Below are 22,221 nucleotides of genomic sequence, written 5' to 3' on the forward strand. Positions count from 1 at the left end.
TCTCGACAAACCAATTCTGTATGGACCTCTCTTTTATGCACGGGGTCATTGTCATGCTGAAACAGGAAAGGGCCTTCCCCAAATTGTCTAGAATGTCATTGAATGCTACAGCGTTAATATTTCCCTTCACTGGAACTAAGGGGCCTAGCCCGGACCACGACAAACAGCCCCAGACCATTTTACAGTTGGCCTTTAAAAAGAAAAAATAATTATTTCACCTTTATTTAACCAGGTAGGCAAGTTGAGAACAAGTTCTCATTTACAATTGCGACCTGGCCAAGATAAAGCAAAGCAGTTTGACACATACAACAACACAGAGTTACACATGGAGTAAAACAAACATACAGTAGAAAAATAAGTCTATAGACAATGTGAGCAAATGAGGTGAGATAAGGGAGGTAAAGGCAAAAAAAGGCCATGGTGGCGAAGTACATGCTATATAGCAAGTAAAACACTGGAATGGTAGATGGTAGAAGAAAGTGCAAAGTAGAAATAGAGATAATGGGGTGCAAAGGAGCAAAATAAAATAAATAAATACAGTAGGGGAAGCGGTAGTTGTTTGGGCTAAATTATAGATGGGCTATGTACAGGTGCAGTGATCTGTGAGCTGCTCTGACAGATGGTGCTTAAAGCTAGTGAGGGAGATAAGTGTTTCCAGTTTCAGAGATTTTTGTAGTTCGTTCCAGTCATTGGCAGCAGGGAACTGGAAGGAGAGGCGGCCGAAGAAGGAATTGGCTTTGGGGGTGACCAGTGAGATATACCTGCTGGTGGGTGCTGCTATGGTGACCAGTGAGCTGAGATAAGGGGGGACTTTACCTAGCAGGGTCTTGTAGATGACCGGGAGCCAGTGGGTTTGGCGACGAGTATGAAGCGAGGGCCAGCCAACGAGAGCGTATAGGTCGCAGTGGTGGGTAGTATATGGGGCTTTGGTGACAAAACAGATGGCACTGTGATAGACTGCATCCAATTTATTGAGTAGGGTATTGGAGGCTATTTTGTAAATGACATCGCAGAAGTCGAGGATCGGTAGGATGGTCAATTTTACGAGGAAATGTTTGGCAGCATGAGTGAAGGATCCTTTGTTGCGAAATAGGAAGCCAATTCTAGATTTAACTTTGGATTGGAGATGTTTGATGTGAGTCTGGAAGGAGAGTTTAGAGTCTAACCAGACACCTAGGTATTTGTAGTTGTCCACATATTCTAAGTCAGAACCGTCCAGAGTAGTGATGCTGGACGGGCGGGCAGGTGCAGGCAGCGATCGGTTGAAGAGCATGCGTTTAGTTTTACTTGTATTTAAGAGCAGTTGGGAGGCCACGGATGGGGAGTTGTATGGCATTGAAGCTCGTCTGGAGGGTTGTTAACAGTGTCCAAAGAAGGGCCAGAAGTATACAGAATGGTGTCGTCTGTGTAGAGGTGGATCAGAGACTCACCAGCAGCAAGAGCGACCAATTATGCATTGGGGAAGGTAACATTCTCCTGGAATCCGCCAAACTCAGATTCTTCCATCAGATTTCCAGATGGTGAACCGTGATTCATCACTGCGCATGTTGATCTTAGGCTTGTGTGCAGCTTCTCGGGTCATGGAAACCCATTTCATGACGCTCCCGACAAACAGTTATTGTGCTGACGTTGCTTCCAGAGGCAGTTTGGAAATTGTGTTGCAACCGAGAACAGACGATTTTTATGTGCTACGTGCTTCAGCACTCTGCGGTCGCGTGTTCTGTGAGCTTGCATGGCTGTGTGCTCGATTTTTATACACCTGTCAGCAATGGGTGTGGCTGAAATAGCCGAATCCACTAATTTGAAGAGGTGTCCACATACAATAGGCAGAAATATACTATATATACAAAAGTATCTATATTATAAAGTCCCAGGGTCCTTTGATTAGTTATGGGCTTGGAGGGGACTATGGTGTTGAACGCTGAGCTGTAGTCAATTAACAGATTTGTCATATTGGTGTTCCTCTTGTCCAGGTGGGAGACGGCAGTGTGGAGTGCAATAGAGATTGCGTTATCTGTGGATCTATTGGGGCGGTATGCGACTTGGAGTTGGTCCAGGATGTCTAGGATGATTGTTTTGATGTGAGTCGTGACCAGCCTTTCAAAGCATTTCATGGCTACAGATGTGAGTGCTATGGGGCGATAGTCATTTAGACAGGTTACCTTGGTGCTCTTGGGTACAGGGACTATGGTGGTCTGCTTGAAACATGTAGGTATTACAGATTGGGTCTGGGAGAGGTTAAAAATGTCAGTGGAGACACTTGCCAGCTGGTCAGCTCATGCTTTGAGTACACGTCCTGGCAATCCGTCCTGGTTTGTGGTCTGTTAATTTGAAATATTCTGTCTTTGCAGTGGGTTTGTGTGTGTGTTTTCAGGGATTGGCTGGCTGTGTGTTTGTGTGGCTGTGGCTGTGGCTGCAGCCTGTGTGGTAACTGTGATCCATCACATCCCAGCCAGTGGGGCTTTACATTGCTGGAGTTGCACTTAGCAGAACTCACACACCCTTTCCTCTGGGTAAATCCATCTGAATTCAATCACTTTTTGACATCTGAATTCAATCACTATTTGACAGCACCCTTTTTGATTTGAACAAAACCTTCCATACATATTTGCCCATTGTAGAAATGCTCAGAATGTACATTTTTGGACCTGAATGCCAAAACATTCAAGAGATAAAGGTTCTCAAAGTTGAACTATTTTGCATACCCCACCATGCCATGAGTCATCCATGTCTTCATTACTGGAAAATATAAATGGTTGAGATTGATATATTTTAAAATCTTACAAACAGGGTTAAAACTTTCTTGAAAAAACAAGTTAATTCAACTTTTTTTTTTTTACCTTTAAGCATTCAGGTCCAAAACGTGTAATATTCACATATGTTGTAGCTTAGGCCCTATTTTAAATCATCTGAGGTTTTTGAGTTGTGCCTGCCATTGGTTGAGACATATGCTCTTGAAGACAGGGTCGGTGTCATGTTTTAGCTGATAAATTGTCTAAAATGTAGACTTTCAAATGGTACCACAAAGATGATTCGAGGTCCACACATCAGAGAATGTTGACTTGAATGTGAATATCTGTTGTTTTACATTATACTGTCAATCCTCCATAGAAAATGTATTGAAATCATAGAAATGTAGATAATAGAATAGACATGACCATTTAAGTTGACATTTGACGGTGGATGAATCGGCAGCCATCTTTGTGATAGTAGTGTACCAGCTAAGTTTCAATGGTCTGAAGTGATGGGTCCATTCAAAAATTTCTATGATTGAAATGACGCCCAACCTGTATTCAAGAGCATGTTTCAACCGATGGCAGGCACAACACAAAACCCTCAGATGATGTAAAGTAGGGTCTAAGCTACAACATACGCAAATATGAAGGGAAAAAATATTCTGCCTTGGTTAGGGTTGGACTCAGTTGCTTTGGTAAAAACTGTACCATACTGTACATACCACACTGTACACAGAATATCATACAGAGAGACCACTGGAACATGAGAGAAAACACTCTAAGGCTGCAGAGGTCAATCAGCCAGTGTCCAGTGCAGATGTGTGTCTACTCAGCCCCAAGCCCTGCCTGAACATGCAGACCCATTCTTCATGACATACTAAGGACATTCTAAGGCCTGAGTGAGAACACGCAATCTTCCTGATCACGCTCCAGGCTCACATCATAGTCTCACAGCAAGCTTTGTGGTCCTCTGTTAGCTCTGCTCAGTTGATATGACACTTGCAATGCCGTGATAGTAGATTTGATTCCCGGGATCAACCATACTTAAAAAATGTATGCAGACATTACTGTAAATCGCTTTGGATAAAAGTGTCTGCTAAATGGCATTTATTATTATTATTATTATTATTATTATTATTATTATTATTATATATAGTCTCATGTTGTTGTCCATGGCCCATTGAGACGGTGGGGTGTCAGTCAGGGTAACTAGTATGTGAAATGTAGAAAGAAGTACCCCGACTGCGTCGTCTAATGCGCGATTGTGTTGACTGTGTTGTTCATTTTGGTACAGCATGTCAATTTGTCTGATATCAGCTGTTGTCAAACCCATGAGACGGAAAAGACGAGTGAATTCCACTAGATCAAACGGCAAAATTTGTATGCAGTTTAAGTATGTAGTACGCTAGTATGGAGGAAACTCAGTGGAGAAACAACCTTAGTGGAGAGGGCAGGAATGAGACACTGTGCCAGGTGACAGTTATGAGACCGCTCACTATGGAAAACATTTGAACCAGAGAAATAGAGGGAGAGAGGGAGTCATGCAACAGAGGAGTAATGTAAGCCAAGCATAAGGAGCTTTCATTTAGGAGAGAAAGATGGAGAGCTGGAGCCAAGGCTTATACCCTGACTACACCGCTCGCGTTGTGTGCGCTCGCGTTGCAAAATAAATTTAGAAATCTATGTTATTCAATTATTGTACCCACACTGCTCGCGCGTACCAACGTGCGTCTGCGTTGCCAAGGGCTAAAATAGAAGTCATTCCTATTTCTGACGCAGATCGCGCTGCAAGTCCTGCCTCTCCCATCTCCTCATTGGTTTATAGAAGCAGGTATCCACGTGCCATCTCCTCATTGGTTATACCCACGTGGGTGATTGAAAGACTAACTGTTTTGCCGGTTGTCGTGGTAATACTATGAAAGTGTAGATGCCAATCACCATATAAGTTCAAAGATGAAAAAGCCTGGAAGGAGGAGAGATGACTAGAAATGATTCGGTTGACCGTTTTATGTGTGGATTAATTGTCGGGAGTAGAGGACCTTGTGCATTTCAGGTAAAATAACAACTCAATGTTTATCCCAGGACAAATTAGCTAGCAACAGCAAGATAGCTAAATAGGACAAATTAGCTAGCAAGTGCCAGCTAACTAGCTAAATTGCCATACATGTTTAATGCTTTTCGACCTGTCCCCAAATTAATGTAATTGGTTCAGAGTTTGTTTTGATATTTTAACCTGCGTGTCGTGATCGCGTTTGGTGTAGCGGGACAAAATACATTTATGAACGATAGCGCACGATGGTGCACGTGCGCAGCCGGTTCCGTGTTAGTGATTGCCTGTTAAAACCTCTACGGGATTGGTGTCCCTCCACCGGGACGGTTGAGCTAATGTGATTAGCATGACGTTGTAAGTAACAAGAACATTTCCCAGGACATAGACATGTCTTACATGGGCAGAAAGCTTAAATTTGTGTTAATCTAACTACACTGTCCAATTTACAGTAGCTATTACAGTGAAAAAATGCCATGCTATTGTTTGAGTAGAGTGCACAACAAAACTTTTATCACTGCAACGCGTTTGATACATTCACCTCTGAAGGTAAATAATGTACTTACATTCAGTAATCTTGCTCTGATTTGTCATTCTGAGAGTCCCAGAGATAAAATGTAGCATAGTTTTGTTTGATACATTTTTATATTCAAATGTAGGAACTGGGTTCAAATTTTTTTGCACGTTTTTTTGTATGTATTATCTTTTGCCAGATCTAATGTGTTATATTCTCCTACATTAATTTCACATTTCCACAAATTTCAAAGTTTCCCTCTAATGCCCTTAAAATCTGATGGTATGTGTGCATTTAACAGCTGTATTTTTCCCTACCTCTCAAGCCTGACTGAATGTATGTGTAACTCTGCCACCTAGGTGTAAAGGAGTGAAATGCAGTGGTGGAGGCATTGAAACATACTGTACAGTCGTGGCCAAAAGTTTTGAGAATGACACAAATATTAATTTTCACAAAGTCTGCTGCCTCAGTTTGTATGATGGCAATTTGGATATACTCCAGCATCTTATGAAGAGTGATCAGATGAATTGCAATTAATTGCAAAGTCCCTCTTTGCCATGCAAATGAACTGAATCCCCCAAAAACATTTCCACTGCATTTCAGCCCTGCCACAAAAGGACCAGCTGACATCATGTCAGTGATTCTCTCGTTAATACAGGTATGAGTGTTGACGAGGACAAGGCTGGAGATCACTCTGTCATGCTGATTGAGTTCGAATAACAGACCGGAAGCTTCAAAAGGAGGGTGGTGCTTGGAATCAGTGTTCTTCCTCTGTCAATCATGGTTACCTGCAAGGAAACACGTGCCGTCGTGATTGCTTTGCACAAAAAGGGCTTCACAGGCAAGGATATTGCTGCCATTAAGATTGCACCTAAATCAACAATTTTTTTAGATCATCAAGAATTTCAAGGAGAGCGGTTCAATTGTTGTGAAGAAGGCTTCAGGGCGCCCAAGAAAGTCCAGCAAGCGCCAGGACCGTCTCCTAAAGTTGATTCAGCTGCGGGATCGGGGCACCACCAGTACAGAGCTTGCTCAGGAATGGCAGCAGGCAGGTGTGAGTGCATCGCACAGTGAGGCGAAGACTTTTGGAGGATGGCCTGGTGTCAAGAAGGGCAGCAAAGAAGCCATTTCTCTCCAGGAAAAACATCAGGAACAGACTGATATTTTGCAAAAGGTACAGGGATTGGACTGCTGAGGACTGGGGTAAAGTCATTTTCTCTGATGAATCCCCTTTCCGATTGTTTGGGGCATCCGGAAAAAAGCTTGTCTGGAGAAGACAAGGTGAGAGTTACCATCAGTTCTGTGTCATGCCAACAGTAAAGCATCCTGAGACCATTCATGTGTGGTGTTGCTTCTCAGCCAAGGGAGTGGGCTCACTCACAATTTTGCCTAAGAACACAGCCATGAATAAAGAATCGTACCAACACATCCTCCGAGAGCAACTTCTCCCAACCATCCAGGAACAGTTTGCTGACGAACAATGCCTTTTCCAGCATGATGGAGCCTCTTGCCATAAGGCAAAAGTGCTAACTAAGTGGCTCGGGGAACAAAACATCGATATTTTAGGTCCATGGCCAGGAAACTCCCCAGACTTTAATTCCATTGAGAACTTGTGGTCAATCCTCAAGAGGCGGGTGGACAAAAAAAAAAAACACAAATTCTGACAAACTCCAAGCATTGATTATGCAAGAATGGGCTGCCATCAGTTAGGATGTGGCCCAGAAGTTAATTGACAGCATGCCAGGGCGGATTGCAGAGGTCTTGAAAAAAAAAAGAGTCAACACTACAAATCTTGACTCTTTGCATCAACTTCATGTAATTGTCAATAAAAGCCTTTGACACTTATGAAATGCTTGTAATTATACTTCAGTATTCCATAGTAACATCTGACAAAAATATCTAAACACACTGAAGCAGCAAACTTTGTGAACATTTATATTTGTGTCATTCTCAAAACTTTTGGCCACGACTGTACGTTAAGCTCTCCCCCCATCTCCTATTCCTAAGGCTGTACCTGTCAGTGTCACATGCTGCAGACGCATATGTGCTGCTCACTAGTGAGCTGGAGGGCAGCCTGCCTTGCCCTGGGGTAGCCTACACACCTATGGAATGCGCAGACCAGCATTGATCACGGTATAGAGGAATGTGGTTTTACTAAACAGAGACAGGGAGACCTACTTTGATTCTGCCACAAGTTTTGATTGTTGAATAGATATACAAAGCTTGAACTACTGAATGCAGGTTGTCTGTGTGTGCTTTTGCATCTGTGTATTTTTCAGGGTATTTGGGAGTGAGGGTTTGTTTTCTGTTTGTGCTGCCGGCTGGCTGGTTGGGAGTAGTGGATGCGTTCATTCCAGCCCTCTGATGTGTGCGGCTGGGAGGTTTGAGGGGCGCGCTGTGTCTGACACACAACAGGACTTCCAGATGTTTCTGGAACACTCCTCACGACGCCAGGGGTTGATCTGGTGGCTTGAGAGAGGAAGTCATTCCATGTCATTTCAGCAAGCCATGACACCCACAATCTCAGATTGTTCTGAAATGGTTTCTGCAGTTAAGATGAGCATTCCTGCTACAATATGTTGTTGAAATGAGCTAATTGATTGCACCCAAATTGGGCCTTTTCATTTATAGGATTCACATAATATAGTACCTTACACCCGATTTTACCAAACTTAATTCGGAAAGTATTCAAACCCTTTGACTTTTTCCACATTTTGTTACGTTACAGCCTAATTCTAAAATTGATTAAATTGTTTTTTCCCCCTCATCAATCTACACACAATACCCCATAATGATAAAGCAAAAACAGTTTTTATTTTATTTTAAGAAACGGAAATATCACATTTACATAAGTATTCAGACCCTTTACTCAGTACTTTGTTGAAGGAACTTTGGCAGCGACTACAGCCTTGGGTATGACGCTACCAAGGTTGTAGCGTCATATCCAAGAAGACTCAAGGCTGTAATCGCTGCCAAAGGTGCAATTGAATTTACCATAGGTGGACCCCAATCAAGTTGTAGAAACATCTCAAGGATGATCAGTGGAATCAGAATGCACCTGAGCTCAATTTCGAGTCTCATAGCAATGGGTTTAAATACTTATGTAAATCAGGTATTTGTTTTATACTTAGAATACATTTGCAACATTTTTGAATAACATGTGTTCACTTTGTCATTATGGGTTATTGGGTGTAGATTAATGAGGAAATGTTTTTATTTAATCCATTTTAGAATAAGGCTGTTACTTAACAAAATGTGGAAAAGAGGAATGGGTCTGAATACTGCCCGAATGCACTGTATGTCTTAATTAAAGGGGCGGTGTTGTGTTTTGAGACAGGCTTGAATATGCAAATAAGCCAATAGTCAGAGGGGTAGCCTACATTGTCTAATTGTCAGTATGGTAATAATAATTACTTTTATTTTGTAAAGTGGTTTCCTGCATCATACAACACAAAATATTGTAATTTACAGTTACCTATTTGGCCCATGGTGTTACAGACCAAGTAACACATCATGAATAAATGTCAAGCCCTTCATCATGTAAAAACGTTTTTTTAAAGTCTTGTGCAATGTAGGCCTGCATTGAACACCACATATAGGCTACTGTAGGATATATCATAGAAATCAAAAGCTATTTCTATGTGAAACTTATGGAAACCGCTCCATTGGTTTTGTTGGTAGGCCTACATTATGCTCAAATAGCCTGTTAGCTACTGTCTAAAACTGTAAGGGTACATCCTCAGTGTTCACTATAAATGCACACCGGAAGTTGCACAAAATTCTCACAACGATCAAGTTTCCTCTCACAAGAATTAGAATTTGCTCAGTTAGAACATTGCTGGTGAGTATGCAGGCCATGGAAGCATTGCGACATTTTCATCTTCCAGGAATTGTGTACAGATCCTTGCGACATGGGGCCGTCCATTATCATGCTGAAACATGAGGTGATGGCGGTGAATGAATGGCACAATCTTGTCACTGTTTCTCTGTGCATTCGATTGCCCTCGATAAAATGCAATTGTGTTGGTAGCTTATGGCTGTTGTTTATACTTACATCATTTAGCAGACGGTCTTATCCAGAGCAACTTACTGTAGTGAGTGCATACATTTTCATACTAGTCCCCCATGGGAATCAAACCCACAACCCTGGTGCTGCAAGTGCGTTGCTCTACCAACTGTGCTACATAGGACTAGGCTTTTTAATATGCATGGATTATCTTGGCAAATGAGAAACACTCGTTAACATGGATGTAAACCAATTTGTGCACAACATTTGAGAGAAATAAGCTTTTTGTGCTTATGGAATATTTCTGGAATATTTTACTTCAGCTCATGAAACATGGGACCAACACTTTAAATGTTGCATTATATTCAGTATAATTTATGAATTCTATAAATTGAAATGGCCAAATTGGGTGCAATCAATTAGCTTTATTTCTCAGAGTTCAAATTGTCTTTCAACAAAATAATGTTGCATGAGTGGCTATCTTATCTGATTCAACGATTTCAGAACAATCTGAGATGGTGGGTGTCAAAATACACTTTCTTGTGCTTTTTGAGGTGGAATGACCCCTCGGCCAAGCCAGGTTTCCATGGTGACGGCTGTTTCAGAGGCCTTCGAAACAAAAACAAATAGGCTCATCGTACTGGCTGTACATCACATCCTTCATGTGTCTGTCTCTGGTGATTTCAGTTGGAATTTGTCTCAACAGACAAAATCAATATCTCACTTCAGTAACTGTCGTCGCTTTACTACTGAATTAAAATCAGCTCATCCTGTCCTTTCCCAGCAGCTCTCAACCATTAAACTGTCCCTGGCCCAGTTGCTAAGGGCAAAGCCTAACAAACATCATCCAACAACACCTCAGTGATTGATTTATGGTGAATGGTAATGCAACTGGTGTGTATGTGTGCACTCTGCTCAGTCCATCTGCACAGAGGCAGAGCACAGTCTCCCAAAATGCGAAGAGCAGGTGTGTGTGCCTGTCTGTGTTCGTGTTGTCACGATACCAGCATTTTGACTTTGATACCGATATACTGACTGACTGGGGCTTGGTTGGCTTTGCTGAGGTGTGACTTCACTGTTGGCTACAGCCATGCAACACATGTTCCATAGCTGAGTGGACTGGGACGGACAGGCTACTTGACTTGTTGGGATTGGAGATTAGTTTTTTTAATAGGCCAGTCTTTTGTTTCTTCTCCTCCAACTCCTCTCTTTTTTAACTTTCCTCCCCCTCTCTGTCCCTTGCCTCCCCTCTCTCTCCCTCGCTTCCCCCTCTCCCTCCCTCCTCTCTGTCACGCTCTCTGTAGGAGTTTGCTGCGCCCCCGCCCCTGTTGTTCAGAAAGTTGAGTAACCCTGACTTGTCCCCCGCCGCCAACAAGACCAAACTGCACCGACAGCTCAGCCAGGATGATGGCCGCACACGCCGTAGCAGTATGGCTATGACCGGTAAGAGAAACACACACACAATCCCAGAAACCCTAGACCCACTACAATTTGCATACCGCCCTAACAGATCCACAGATGATGCAATCTCTATTGCACTCCACACTGCCCTTTCCCACCTGGACAAAAGGAACACCTATGTGAGAATGCTATTCATTGACAAAAGGAACACCTTTTGTCTTACCCCCAGGTGGTAAGAGTAGGTAACAACACATCTGCCACGCTGATCCTCAACACGGGCCCCTCAGGGGGGGCGTGCTCAGTCCCCTCCTGTACTCCCTGTTCACTCGTGACTGCATGGCCAGGCACAACTCCAATATCATCATTAAGTTTGCTGATGACACAACAGTGGTAGGCCTGATCACCGACAACGACGAGACAGCCTATAGGGAGGAAGTCAGAGACCTGGTTGGTGTTGGTGCCAGGACAACAACCTCTCCCTCAACGTGATCAAGACAAAGGAGATGATTGGGGACTACAGGAAAAGGAGGACCGAGCACACCCCCATTCTCATCGACGGGGCTGTAATGGAGCAGGTTGTGAGCTTCAAGTTCTTTGGTGTCCACATCACCAACAAACTAACATGGTCGAAGCACACCAAGACAGTCGTGAAGAGGGCACGACAAAACCTATTCCCCCACAGGAGACTGAAAAGATTTGACATGGGTCTTCAGATCCTTAAAGTTCTACAGCTGTACCATCGAGAGCATCCTTACTGGTTGCATCACTGCCTGGTATGGCAACTGCTCAGTCTCCGACCGCAAGGCACTACAGAGGGTAGTGGGTACGGCCCAGTACATCACTGGGACCAAGCTTCCTGCCATCCAAGACCTCTATACCAGGCAGTGTCAGAGGAAGGCCCTTAAAATTGTCAAAGACTCCAGCCACCCTAGTCATAGACTAGGGTGGCAGGCACCAAGTCGAGGTCCAAGAGGCTTCTTAACAGCTTCTACCCCCAAGCCATAAGCCTCTTGAACATCTAATCAAATGGCTACCCAGACTATTTGCATTGCCCCCCCCCACTCCCAGTTTTACTCCACTGCCACTCTGTTATTATCTATGCATAGTCACTTTAATAACTCTACCCAAATGTACGTATTACCTCAATGACCTTGACTAACCGGTGCCCCCGCACATTGACTCTGTACCGGTACCCCATGTATATAGTCTCGATATTGTTATTTTACTGCTGCTCTTTAATTACTTGTTCCTTTTATTTGTTATTCAGATTTTTTTAGCTTCATTGTTGGTTAAGGGCTTGTAAGTAAGCATTTCACTGTAAGGTGTTACACATGTTGTATTCGGCGCATGTGACAAATACAATTTGATGAGTCCATACATGGCACTTCTGGAGTGCTTTCGCATCTATCATTCTGCTTTTAGATCTAGATGAGCTGTTGTTCCGTAGTTTACCCTGGTTGACTGGTCCGTCCCCCCCCCCCGTCCCCCCACCAGGTAAGCAGCAGCTTCTTCCCCTGTCCAGCAGTATGCACGGTCGGGTGAGTCAGCTAGCCTGGCATCTTCCTGTAGAACCCCCCAACAACCTGGTCCGCATGAGGAACCAGTCCCTGGGCCAGTCTGCACCATCACTCACTGCAGGACTGGTGAGTACACTACAAATACACGCACAGAATGACAGACAGACATGACAATGACTGAATTCCTTATTCATTCATAGAAACACCATCCCGTTGATCCTCATTTACAGTTGAAGTCGGACGTTTACATACACCTAAGCCAAATGCATTTATACTCAGTTTTTCACAATTCCTGACATTTAATCCTAGTAAAGATTCTCTGTCTTAGGTCAGTTAGGATCACCACTTTATTTTAAGAATGTGAAATATCAGAGTAATAGGAGAGAGAATTATTTATTCCAGCTTTTATTTCTTTCATCACATTCCCAGTGGGTCAGAAGTTTACATACACTCAATTAGTATTTGGTAGCATTGCCTTTAAATTGTTTAACTTGGGTCAAACGTTTTGGGTAGCCTTCCACAAGCTTCCCACAATAAATTGGGTGAATTTTGGCCCATTCCTCCTGACAGAGCTGTTGTAACTGAGTCAGGTTTGTAGGCCTCCTTGCTCGCGCTCGCTTTTTCAGTTCTGCCCACACATTTTCTATAGGATTGAGGTCGTCAGGGCTTTGTGATGGCCACTCCAATACCTTGACTTTGTTGTTTAAGCCATTTTGCCACAACTTTGGAAGTATGCTTGGGGTCATTGTACACTTGGGAGATGCATTTGTGACCAAGCTTTAACTTCCTGACTGATGTCTTGAGATGTTGCCTCAATATATCCACATAATTTTACATCCTCATGATGCCATCTATTTTGTGAAGTGCACCAGTCCCTCCTGCAGTAAAGCACCCCCACAACATGATGCTGCCACCCCCGTGCCTCACGGTTGGGATGGTGTTCTTCGGCTTGCAAGCGTCCCCCTTTTTCCTCCAAACATAACAATGGTCATTATGGCCAAACAGTTTTATTTTTGTTTCATCAGACGAGGACATTTCTCCAAAAAGTACGATCTTTGTCCCCATGTGCAGTTGCAAACCGTAATCTGGCTTTTTTTTATGGTGGTTATGGAGCAGTGGCTTCTTCCTTTCAGAGCAAATTTTCAAGTTATGTCGATATAAGACTCGTTTTACTGTGGATATAGATACTTTTGTACTTGTTTCCTCCAGCATCTTCACTAGGTCCTTTCCTGTTGTTTTGGGATTGATTTGCACTTTTTGCACCAAAGTACATTCATCTCTAGGAGACAGAACACGTCTCCTTCCTAAGCGGTATGACAGCTGCGTGGTCCCATGTTGTTTACTTGCATACTATTGTTTGTACAGAAGAACGCGATACCTTAAGGCGTTTGGAAATTGCTCCCAAGGATGAACCAGACTTGTGGAGGTCTTGGCTGATTTATTTTGATTTTCCCAAGCAAAGAGGCACTGAGTTGGAAGGTATGCCTTGAAATGCATCCTCCAATTGACTCAAATGATGTCAATTAGCCTATCAGAAGCTTCTAAAGCCATGACATCATTTTCTGGAATTTTCCAAGTTGTTTAAAGGCACAGTCAACTTAGTGTATTATTTTTTTTTCTTCACATTTGTTTGTCCAGCTAGGCTAGTTGAGAACAAGTTCTCATTTGCAACTGCAACCTGACAAAGATAAAGCAAAGCAGTTCGACACATACAACACATAGTTACACATGGAATAAACAAACCTACAATCAATAATACAGTAGAAAAATCTATATACAGCATGTGCAAATGAGGTAGGATAAGAGAGGTAAGGCAATAAATAGCCATGGTGGCGAAGTAATTACAATATAGCAATTAAACCCTGGAATGGTAGAATGTGCAGAAGATGAATGTGCAAGTAGAGATACTGGGGTGCAAAGGAGCAAGATAAATACATTAATAAATACAGTATGGGGATGACAAAGATTGGATGGGCTATTTATAGATGAGCTATGTACAGGTGCAGTGATCTGTGAGCTGCTCCGACAGCTGGTGCTTAAAGCTAGTGAGGTATGAGTCTCCAGCTTTAATGATTTTTGCAGTTTGTTCCAGTCATTGGCAGCAGAGAACTGGAAGGAGAGGCGGCCAAAGGAAGAATTGGCTTTGGTGGTGACCAGTGAGAAATACCTGCTGGAGCGCGTGCTACGGGTGGGTGCTGCTATTGTGACCAGTGAGCTGAGATAAGGCGGGACTTTACCTAGCAGAGACTTGTAGATGACCTGGAGCCAGTGGGTTTGGCGACGAGTATGAATCAAGGGCCAGCCAACAAGAGCATACAGGTCGCAGTGGTGGGTAGTATATGGGGCTTTGGTGACAAAACGGATGGCACTGTGATAGACTGCATCCAATTTGTTGAGTAGAGTGTTGGAGGTTATTTTGTAACTGACATCGCCGAAGTCGAGGATCGTTAAGATGGTCAGTTTTACGAGGAAATGTTTGGCAGCATGAGTGAAGGATGCTTTGTTGCGAAATCGGAAGCCGGTTCTAGATTTAATTTCGGATTGGAGATGTTTAATGTGAGTCTGGAAGGAGAGTTTACAGTTTAACCAGACACCTAGGTATTTGTAGTTGTCCACATATTCTAAGTCAGAACCGTCCAGAGTAGTGATGCTGGACGGTCGGGCAGGTGCAGGCAGCGATCGGTTGAAGAGCATGCATTTAGTTTTACTTGCATTTAAGAGCAGTTGGAGGCCACGGAAGGAGAGTTGTATGGCATTGAAGCTCGTCTGGAGGTTAGTTAATACAGTGTCCAAAGAAGGGCCAGAGGTATACAGAATGGTGTCGTCTGTGTAGAGGTGAATCATAGAATCACCAGCAGCAAGAGCGACATCATTGATGTATACAGAGAAGAGAGTCGGCCCGAGAATTGAACCCTGTGACACCCCCATAGAGACTGCCAGAGGTCCGGACAACAGGCCCTCCGATTTGACACACTGAACTCTATCAGAGAAGTAGTTGGTGAACCAGGCGAGGCAATCATTTGAGAAACCAAGGCTGTTGAGTCTGTCAATAAGAATGTTGTGATTGACAGAGTCGAAAGTCTTAGCCAGGTTGATGAATACAGCTGCACAGTAATGTCTCTTATCGATGGCGGTTATGATATTGTTTAGGACCTTAAGCGTGGCCGAGGTGCACCCTTGACCAGCTCTGAAACCAGATTGCATAGCGGAGAAGGTACGGTGGTATTTAAAATGGTCGGTATCTGTTTGTTAACTTGGCTTTCGAAGACCTTATTCTCCATGGACTTTACAGTGTCCCAGAACTTTTTTGAGTTTGTGCTACAGGATGCTAATTTCTGCTTGAAATAGCTAGCCTTAGCTTTCCTAACTGCCTGTGTATATTTGTTCCTAACTTAACGGAAAAGTTGCATATCATGGGGGCTTTTCGATGCTAATGCAGAACACCACAGGATGTAAACTTCTGACCCACTGGAATTGTGATACAGTGAATTATCAGTGAAATAATCTGTCTGTAAACAATTTTTGGAAAAATTACTTGTCATGTCCTAACCGTTAACAAGAAATTTGTGGAGTGGTTGAAAAATTAGTTTTAATGACTCCAACCTAAGTGTATGTAAACCTCCGACTTCAACTGTATGTACTGTCCCAATAAATCCAATATTCCCCAATTAGCCAAAGACAAAATTAATCTTTAGGCCTATATTACTCTTTTATCTATCTATCTATCTATCTATCTATCTCACAGCGCTGTGCAGTATTGCCCTTTTATACAGAGAGCTGCAGCAGGTAGGCAGAGAGAGACTGAGTCAGGCTGTCTCAATATTCACTAGTCAGGACAGCTGTCTGCTCTGAGCGCTAAACACACAGTCTGTCTGCCCATACAGTCTGCAAACTGAGACCTATAGCAGGAGAACCGGAGAGTGAGTGTGGAAAAAAGGGGATACTTAGTCAGTTGCACAACTGAATGCATTCAACCGACATGCCTTCCTCATTTAACCCAACCCCTCTCAATCAACAGCGCCCTGGATGCAGTTGTCGTTTAGGATAAACTAGCATATCGTTCCACCTTGCCGGCTCGGGGATTTGAACTAGTGACCGCTAGGCTACCTGCCACCCTAACTCTGTGTTCACATGTGGCATTCATGCATGTGTACGAGTGTGTGTGAGGAAATGTATCATGACTCACAGCTCATCTGACCTACATAATATGATAGGAATGTTGATAGTCGTGTTGTGATGTGTGTGTGTTGCCTCCATTGACTGTATAAGTTTGTAACAAGCTATTGCTGCTCTAGGGCTATACCTACTGGCGGTGCATGGCACTGCAGGTTTATTCATGTGATCCATAAAATACAGTCTTCAGCTGTTCAACCCACCAATAGATGGCAGTATTATCAAATGTCTTTGGGCAATGCTTGTAAGATACAGTGGGACAAAGCTGTATATATTATAGCTGGTTGAGAGACACTCACATTCATTGCATTAATTCTATACGCTCACAGCATGGCCTTTAAAAAGTTGGTTCACTAAAACATTACAGGGTCAATTTGATTGTAAACAGTGTCAGTATGAATCAATTGTGTTGTCACGTTTCAGTGAGAAGGTGTCTTAACAGATTAGTAAAACTGGTACGTTGTGGTTTGTGTGAATGACATCAAGAAAGGCCCACAAACAAAACTTTTTCGACTTTTTGAAAGTATCCACAGCTATTGCGTAATGCAGCCAACAGGAAATTGTGGAAGCGTTCTGAAATGGAAAATATTACCTGCGGAGCTGTTTTAGCTGAGCAAATAATCATACTTTATTATATTTTTCAGAGGCCAATTTATTAAAGTTTTCCTCTACTTACATTTTAGTAATTTAGCAGATGCCCTTATCCTGAGCGACTTACAGGAGCAATTAGGGTTAAGTGCCTTGCTCAAGGGGACACCAACAGATTTTTCACATGGTTGAATCGGGGATTTGAACCAGTGTCCTTTCTGTTACTGGCCCAATGCTTTTAACCGCTAGGCTACCTGCCACCCCAACCACCCCTCTGGTTTCTGCCTTAAAAACAGTAGCATAAATACAGTAGCTAGCTACAGTAGCTAGCTACAAGTAAGGTTCTCTGAGACTAAGTCCTCCAGTATTAGACTGCTTCCAGTAACAACCATTTTTATTTATCCTTTTCCTAACAGCTGTGTGGCATGCCTCAGGTCTGCCTGTCTTGTGCTGAGAGGTTTGAATCTGGTATTGATTTTAATTACATTAGTTGTTCAGTTACAGTACATAGGCCTATTGGTGAAACACATTAACCCCTCTATTCTCCTGTACTTTAGCTAAGGGCTATGATGAGATCAATGTCACCTAATGCCTGAATGGCCCATTATATCAGTAACTGTCAACCTCGAGCGATAGTCACCATTGTGCAATATGGTTTGTTGATATCTTCACATGTATGAATTGGGCTCCCTGCCGTATTGGCTGGTGTAACAGGCATGTTGTGCCTTGTATGACACATGTTAACACAGTTCTTTATGGGATGTGGAAATCATGTCTTCTGTCACTGTCTTCCCTGGTGGGTCTGTCTTGTTTGGTCAGGCACTCATTTAATTGAATACTCTCTCATACAGTACAGCGCTCTGATGAGGGGAGATGGAGGCACTGCTATCTGGTCCCTGGTCTGGTCTGCACTCTGCAGGGAAACATCCCTGCATAGCCAGATGGTGTTTACATCCGGGCTAACGTGTGTTTGGAGCCTAGAGTGTGCACTTGGTGTGTGTGTGTTTTCATGAAAAATACATAATACGTTACCTATAATTCCTGAAAATCACCTGGTAACCTATCAGAGTCCCAGGTGGCCAGAGAAAGGCCTACTCTAATGGCTTTAAGTGTCCCCTGAGAGAGGAGCACCTGGACAGGATGAGGATAACACTCACACACACACTGATTTGTAGGATATTTCTCATTGGTTTTTCTTTCTCTGGCACCCATCAGAACATCTAAGCCACAGCACCCGTCACCATGTACAGCCTGGTCTCATAGACTAGACGTAACATAGTAAATGTACATCCGGAACACCCAAATTAGTATGTTATGTTTGGTATGGTTGTATAAGATAGACGGTTATTTAAGGCAAAAATGAAAGTAGGGTAGTTAGTGGGCGTATAATGCAAACGTCTAGCAACCCAAAGGTTGCGAGTTTCTTCACGGACAGCTTTAGCATTTGAGCTAATTAGCACGTTTTCAACTATTTACTACTCTTTTTGCTACTTTGCAACTACTTAGCATGTTAGCTAACCCTTACCCTTTAACCTAACTCAAACTTAACCTCTAACCTAGATAACATTAGCCACCTAGCTAACATTAGCCATCTAGCTACCTAGCTAGAATTCGTAACAAATCATACATTTTACAAATTCGTAACATATTATACGTTTGAAAATTTGTAACATATTGTACATTTTGCTAATTATTGCATTCCATACAAAACATAACATATCACACTAAATGGAGCGTCTCGGATTAACGTAAAGAATAATACAAAATGCTCTGAGACCAGGTTGCCATTTAAGTTAGGTTGTAGTAAAGTAAAAGTTGAGAGCATCCCTTATAGACTACTAGGTGAATGACCTTGAAAACCAAAACCTTTCCACTCATTGAATTATTAAAATTGAAAGCGCCAGACGCTTGTCAAACACGTCCATAGTATGTGCTCATTGTGTTGACTCAACACCGAGCAGTTTTCAAGTCCAGCTCAGTTCTATTTCCTGAGTTTAAGATGTAGGTATAATATCAGCTGAATAATGCTAGATTGATGAGAGAGAGAGCGTGTAAGCCAAGGCATTAACATAGTGACATTTGCATACTATTTGCATTTGTGTAAAAATGTAAAGGCTTAGCTGGAACGGGAATAAACGCGAATAAATAAATAAAGGGAATAGTCAGTGCTATTGTTCCACCGTGGCTCTTTTATATCTTTCCCCAGCTTCATCATTAAAACACTCAGCCTGCCTCAGGAGACGAGCAGGGCCTTTTGAAATTGGAGATCATAATTCAAACATAAAAAACAAAACAGTCTTTCTGCCTTATTGTCATCATTTTACTCGCTTGGATATTACCATTTTCTTTTCACATGCAGATCTAAATAACCCATGTCTGCTTTGGTTTGCCAAGACAGGAAAGGTTAAGTGCCTTAAAATAAGAGGGCTGTTTTTCTTTCTCCTGCTTGTTGTGTATTGATGCTTTTATCTGAGGCGTGGTGGATGGGATCACTTCAAAGATCTGGGGATGAATATTAGAGAGGGTATTAACCTTAGCCTGTCACGGCTGGAACACACTGGAGGATGACTGACAGCTGGGACTGGGCTGGAATTAACACACGCACATTACACACACACACACACACACACACACACACACACACACATTGAGCAAGGGCAGATCGCTGTATTGTATTTGTAAGATGACACCCGTAGAGAAGTTGATCTTTAAAAAAAAAAAATTCAACACAAGTTTAAATGCTACACTATTCAAGCAAGATCAACTTGAGTTACGTAAAGGACAACTTATTTAACTTGGACTCAATGACCTCATTGAGGAGTTCATCAAGACTTCTACCAAAATGAGCTGACTGTACTGATGATGCTGTATGAAATATACATGAGATCATGATGAATAATTACTGTGAATAGGAGCCTAAACAGAACCGTTTCCCAGTACCAGGATAGAGTGACACAACTGTACATGGCAGACAACGTCCCAACACATCAGACCTGTCTGTGGCTCATCTGTGTCTTCTCTCATCTGTCTGGGTCTGTAGGGTCTGTGTCCTTGCTTTGGACTGTGTGTCTTATGTGTCTGTTAATGCTGCTATGCCTCTCTGTGAGTTGCAGTGACTATGTGTCATTGTCTAACTGTGCGCCAGTGTCCCAATGTATTTTTTGGGACTGTGGCCAGAGGGCCCTGTTTGTCTGTCAGTCTGTCAGTTGAAAGCAGGCCGTTTCTTCTCCAGCACTAAACAGCCTGGCTGGCCAAGGTCTGCTGAAGTGCAGTGATGACTCACGCTATCCTCCCAAGGTTACAGTGCCCGCTCACAAAGAAAAGAGATGTGAATGGAGTGTAAAGAACTCTACATCTCTTTCCCTCTCTGTCTCTGTCTCTCCTTGGTTGTCATGTTCATAATTCATAGGCAAAGGAGGACAGCGTGTACCTGCAGTCACCTGGTGGGAGAGCTACTTTTAGCGCTTATACGTGACCAAAGTGATGTTCAGCGTACTGTTTATTGGGATCCCTGTGTCTTAGTTCGGCCTGCCTTGAATGCTAAGGTTGTTGGTCGGTGAAATGAAGTGGGTCGGTGAGCAGGCTGGCAGCCCATGTCGTGGTGTGTGAAGTGTGTCCTTCAGTGCAGCAGTGTCCTAGCACAAGGTAGCTACTGCAGCATATCCTCTTATGTAGGAGATCAAGCTGCCTACTGCAGGCGGTGCACAGAGAGATGATAGGCTTTACAGCAGAGAGAGGCCTGCCTTGCATGACAACACAGCATCATTTATCTCCCCACAGGGAATCTTTCAAGTCACAGAAAGATAGAGATCTAATTAAGCAATAAGGCCAAGGGGGTGTGGTATATTGGCCATATACAACAAACCACCGAGGTGCCTTATTGCTATTATAAATTGGTTACAAACGTAATTAGAACAGTAAAAATAAATGTTCTGTCATACCTGTGGTATACAGTTTCATATGTCACAGCTTTCAGCCAATCATCATTCAGGGCTCGAGCCACCCAGTTCATAATCTGTGTTTGATTGTGCAATGATAGCATGTTCCAGAACCCCAAATTAATATGATGGATGGTTTCACTTCACTCATTGTGTAAAAGTTATTTCAGATTGTATTGTATTACTTAAGTAGCAGTAATACTTATTGCTATTTGGTCTTCTCCTTTGCTACCCAAGAAGACTCGAAGCTGTAATCACTGCCAAAGGTGCTTCAACAAAGTACTGAGTAAAGAGTCTGAATACTTTTTTATTTTTAATGAATTAGCAAACATTTCTAAAATCCTGTTTTTGCTTTTTCTTTATGGGGTATTGTGTGTAGATTGATGAGGGGAAAAAACTATTTAATATATTTTTGAATAAAGCTGTAACCTACCAAAATGTGGAAAAGAGGAAGGGCAATACTTTCCGAAGGCACTGTGTATATTTTTTTTTTCTGGACTGATGGCCTGTGTCTGAGGGGAGGGAGCAGCGGTGAGGCTGCCGCTCACCCGACTCACCATCCCTCCGCTCTCCCTCCCTCTGCTGAGAAAAGGGGACACAGTCTTCTAGGTGATGGCGAAACTCAAGTCGCACTGCATTATTTCTGCCCCATGCCACAATTCATGTTTTTTTTTAGGGGTATATCAGTTTTAATATTGCAGATAGATTGTAGCTTCCATCAATGTAATTGTCTGCATCATTTCCAATTCCCCATATATTTAAAAACAATATATATATATATATATATATATACAGTACCAGTCAAAAGTTTGCTACTGTATATATCATTCAAGGGTTTTCCTTTATTTTTACTATTTTCTACATTGTAGAATAATAGCGAAGACATCAACACTATGAAATAACACATTGAATCATGTAGTAACCCAAAAAGTGTTAAACAAATCAGTATATTTTATATTTGAGATTCTTTCAAAGTAGCCAGCCTTTGCCTTGATGAGTTTTTCACACTCATGGCATTCTCTCAACCAGCTTCACCTGGAATGCTTTTCCAACAGTCTTGAAGGAGTTCCGACATATGCTGAGCACTTGTTAGCTGCTTTTCCTTCACTCTGTGGTCCAACTCATCCCAAACCATCTCAATTGGGTTGAGGTCAGGTGATTGTGGAGGCCAGGTAATCTGATGCAGCACTCCATCACTCTCCTTCTTGGTCAAATAGCCCTTACACAGCCTGGAAGTGTGTTGGGTCATTGTCCTGTTGAATAACAAATTATAGTCCCACTAAGCACAAACCTGATTGGATG

General features: G+C 42.7%; 1 protein-coding gene across 2 annotated transcripts in view; it reads left to right on the top strand.

The window, feature by feature from the left end:
- The window catches only part of LOC106583985 (microtubule-associated serine/threonine-protein kinase 2), a 103,510-nt gene that overhangs the window by 26,395 nt on the left and 54,894 nt on the right, over nucleotides 1-22,221 (top strand). For both annotated transcript variants that reach the window (XM_045706498.1, XM_045706499.1), the window contains exons 2-3: nucleotides 10,607-10,745; nucleotides 12,198-12,346. In XM_045706498.1, coding sequence (XP_045562454.1) covers nucleotides 10,607-10,745; nucleotides 12,198-12,346 — 288 coding nt within the window. The remainder of the gene's footprint in view (nucleotides 1-10,606; nucleotides 10,746-12,197; nucleotides 12,347-22,221) is intronic.

This window comes from Salmo salar, chromosome ssa23 (assembly GCF_905237065.1).
Source record: "Salmo salar chromosome ssa23, Ssal_v3.1, whole genome shotgun sequence".
Classification (NCBI taxonomy): Eukaryota; Metazoa; Chordata; class Actinopteri; order Salmoniformes; family Salmonidae; genus Salmo; species Salmo salar.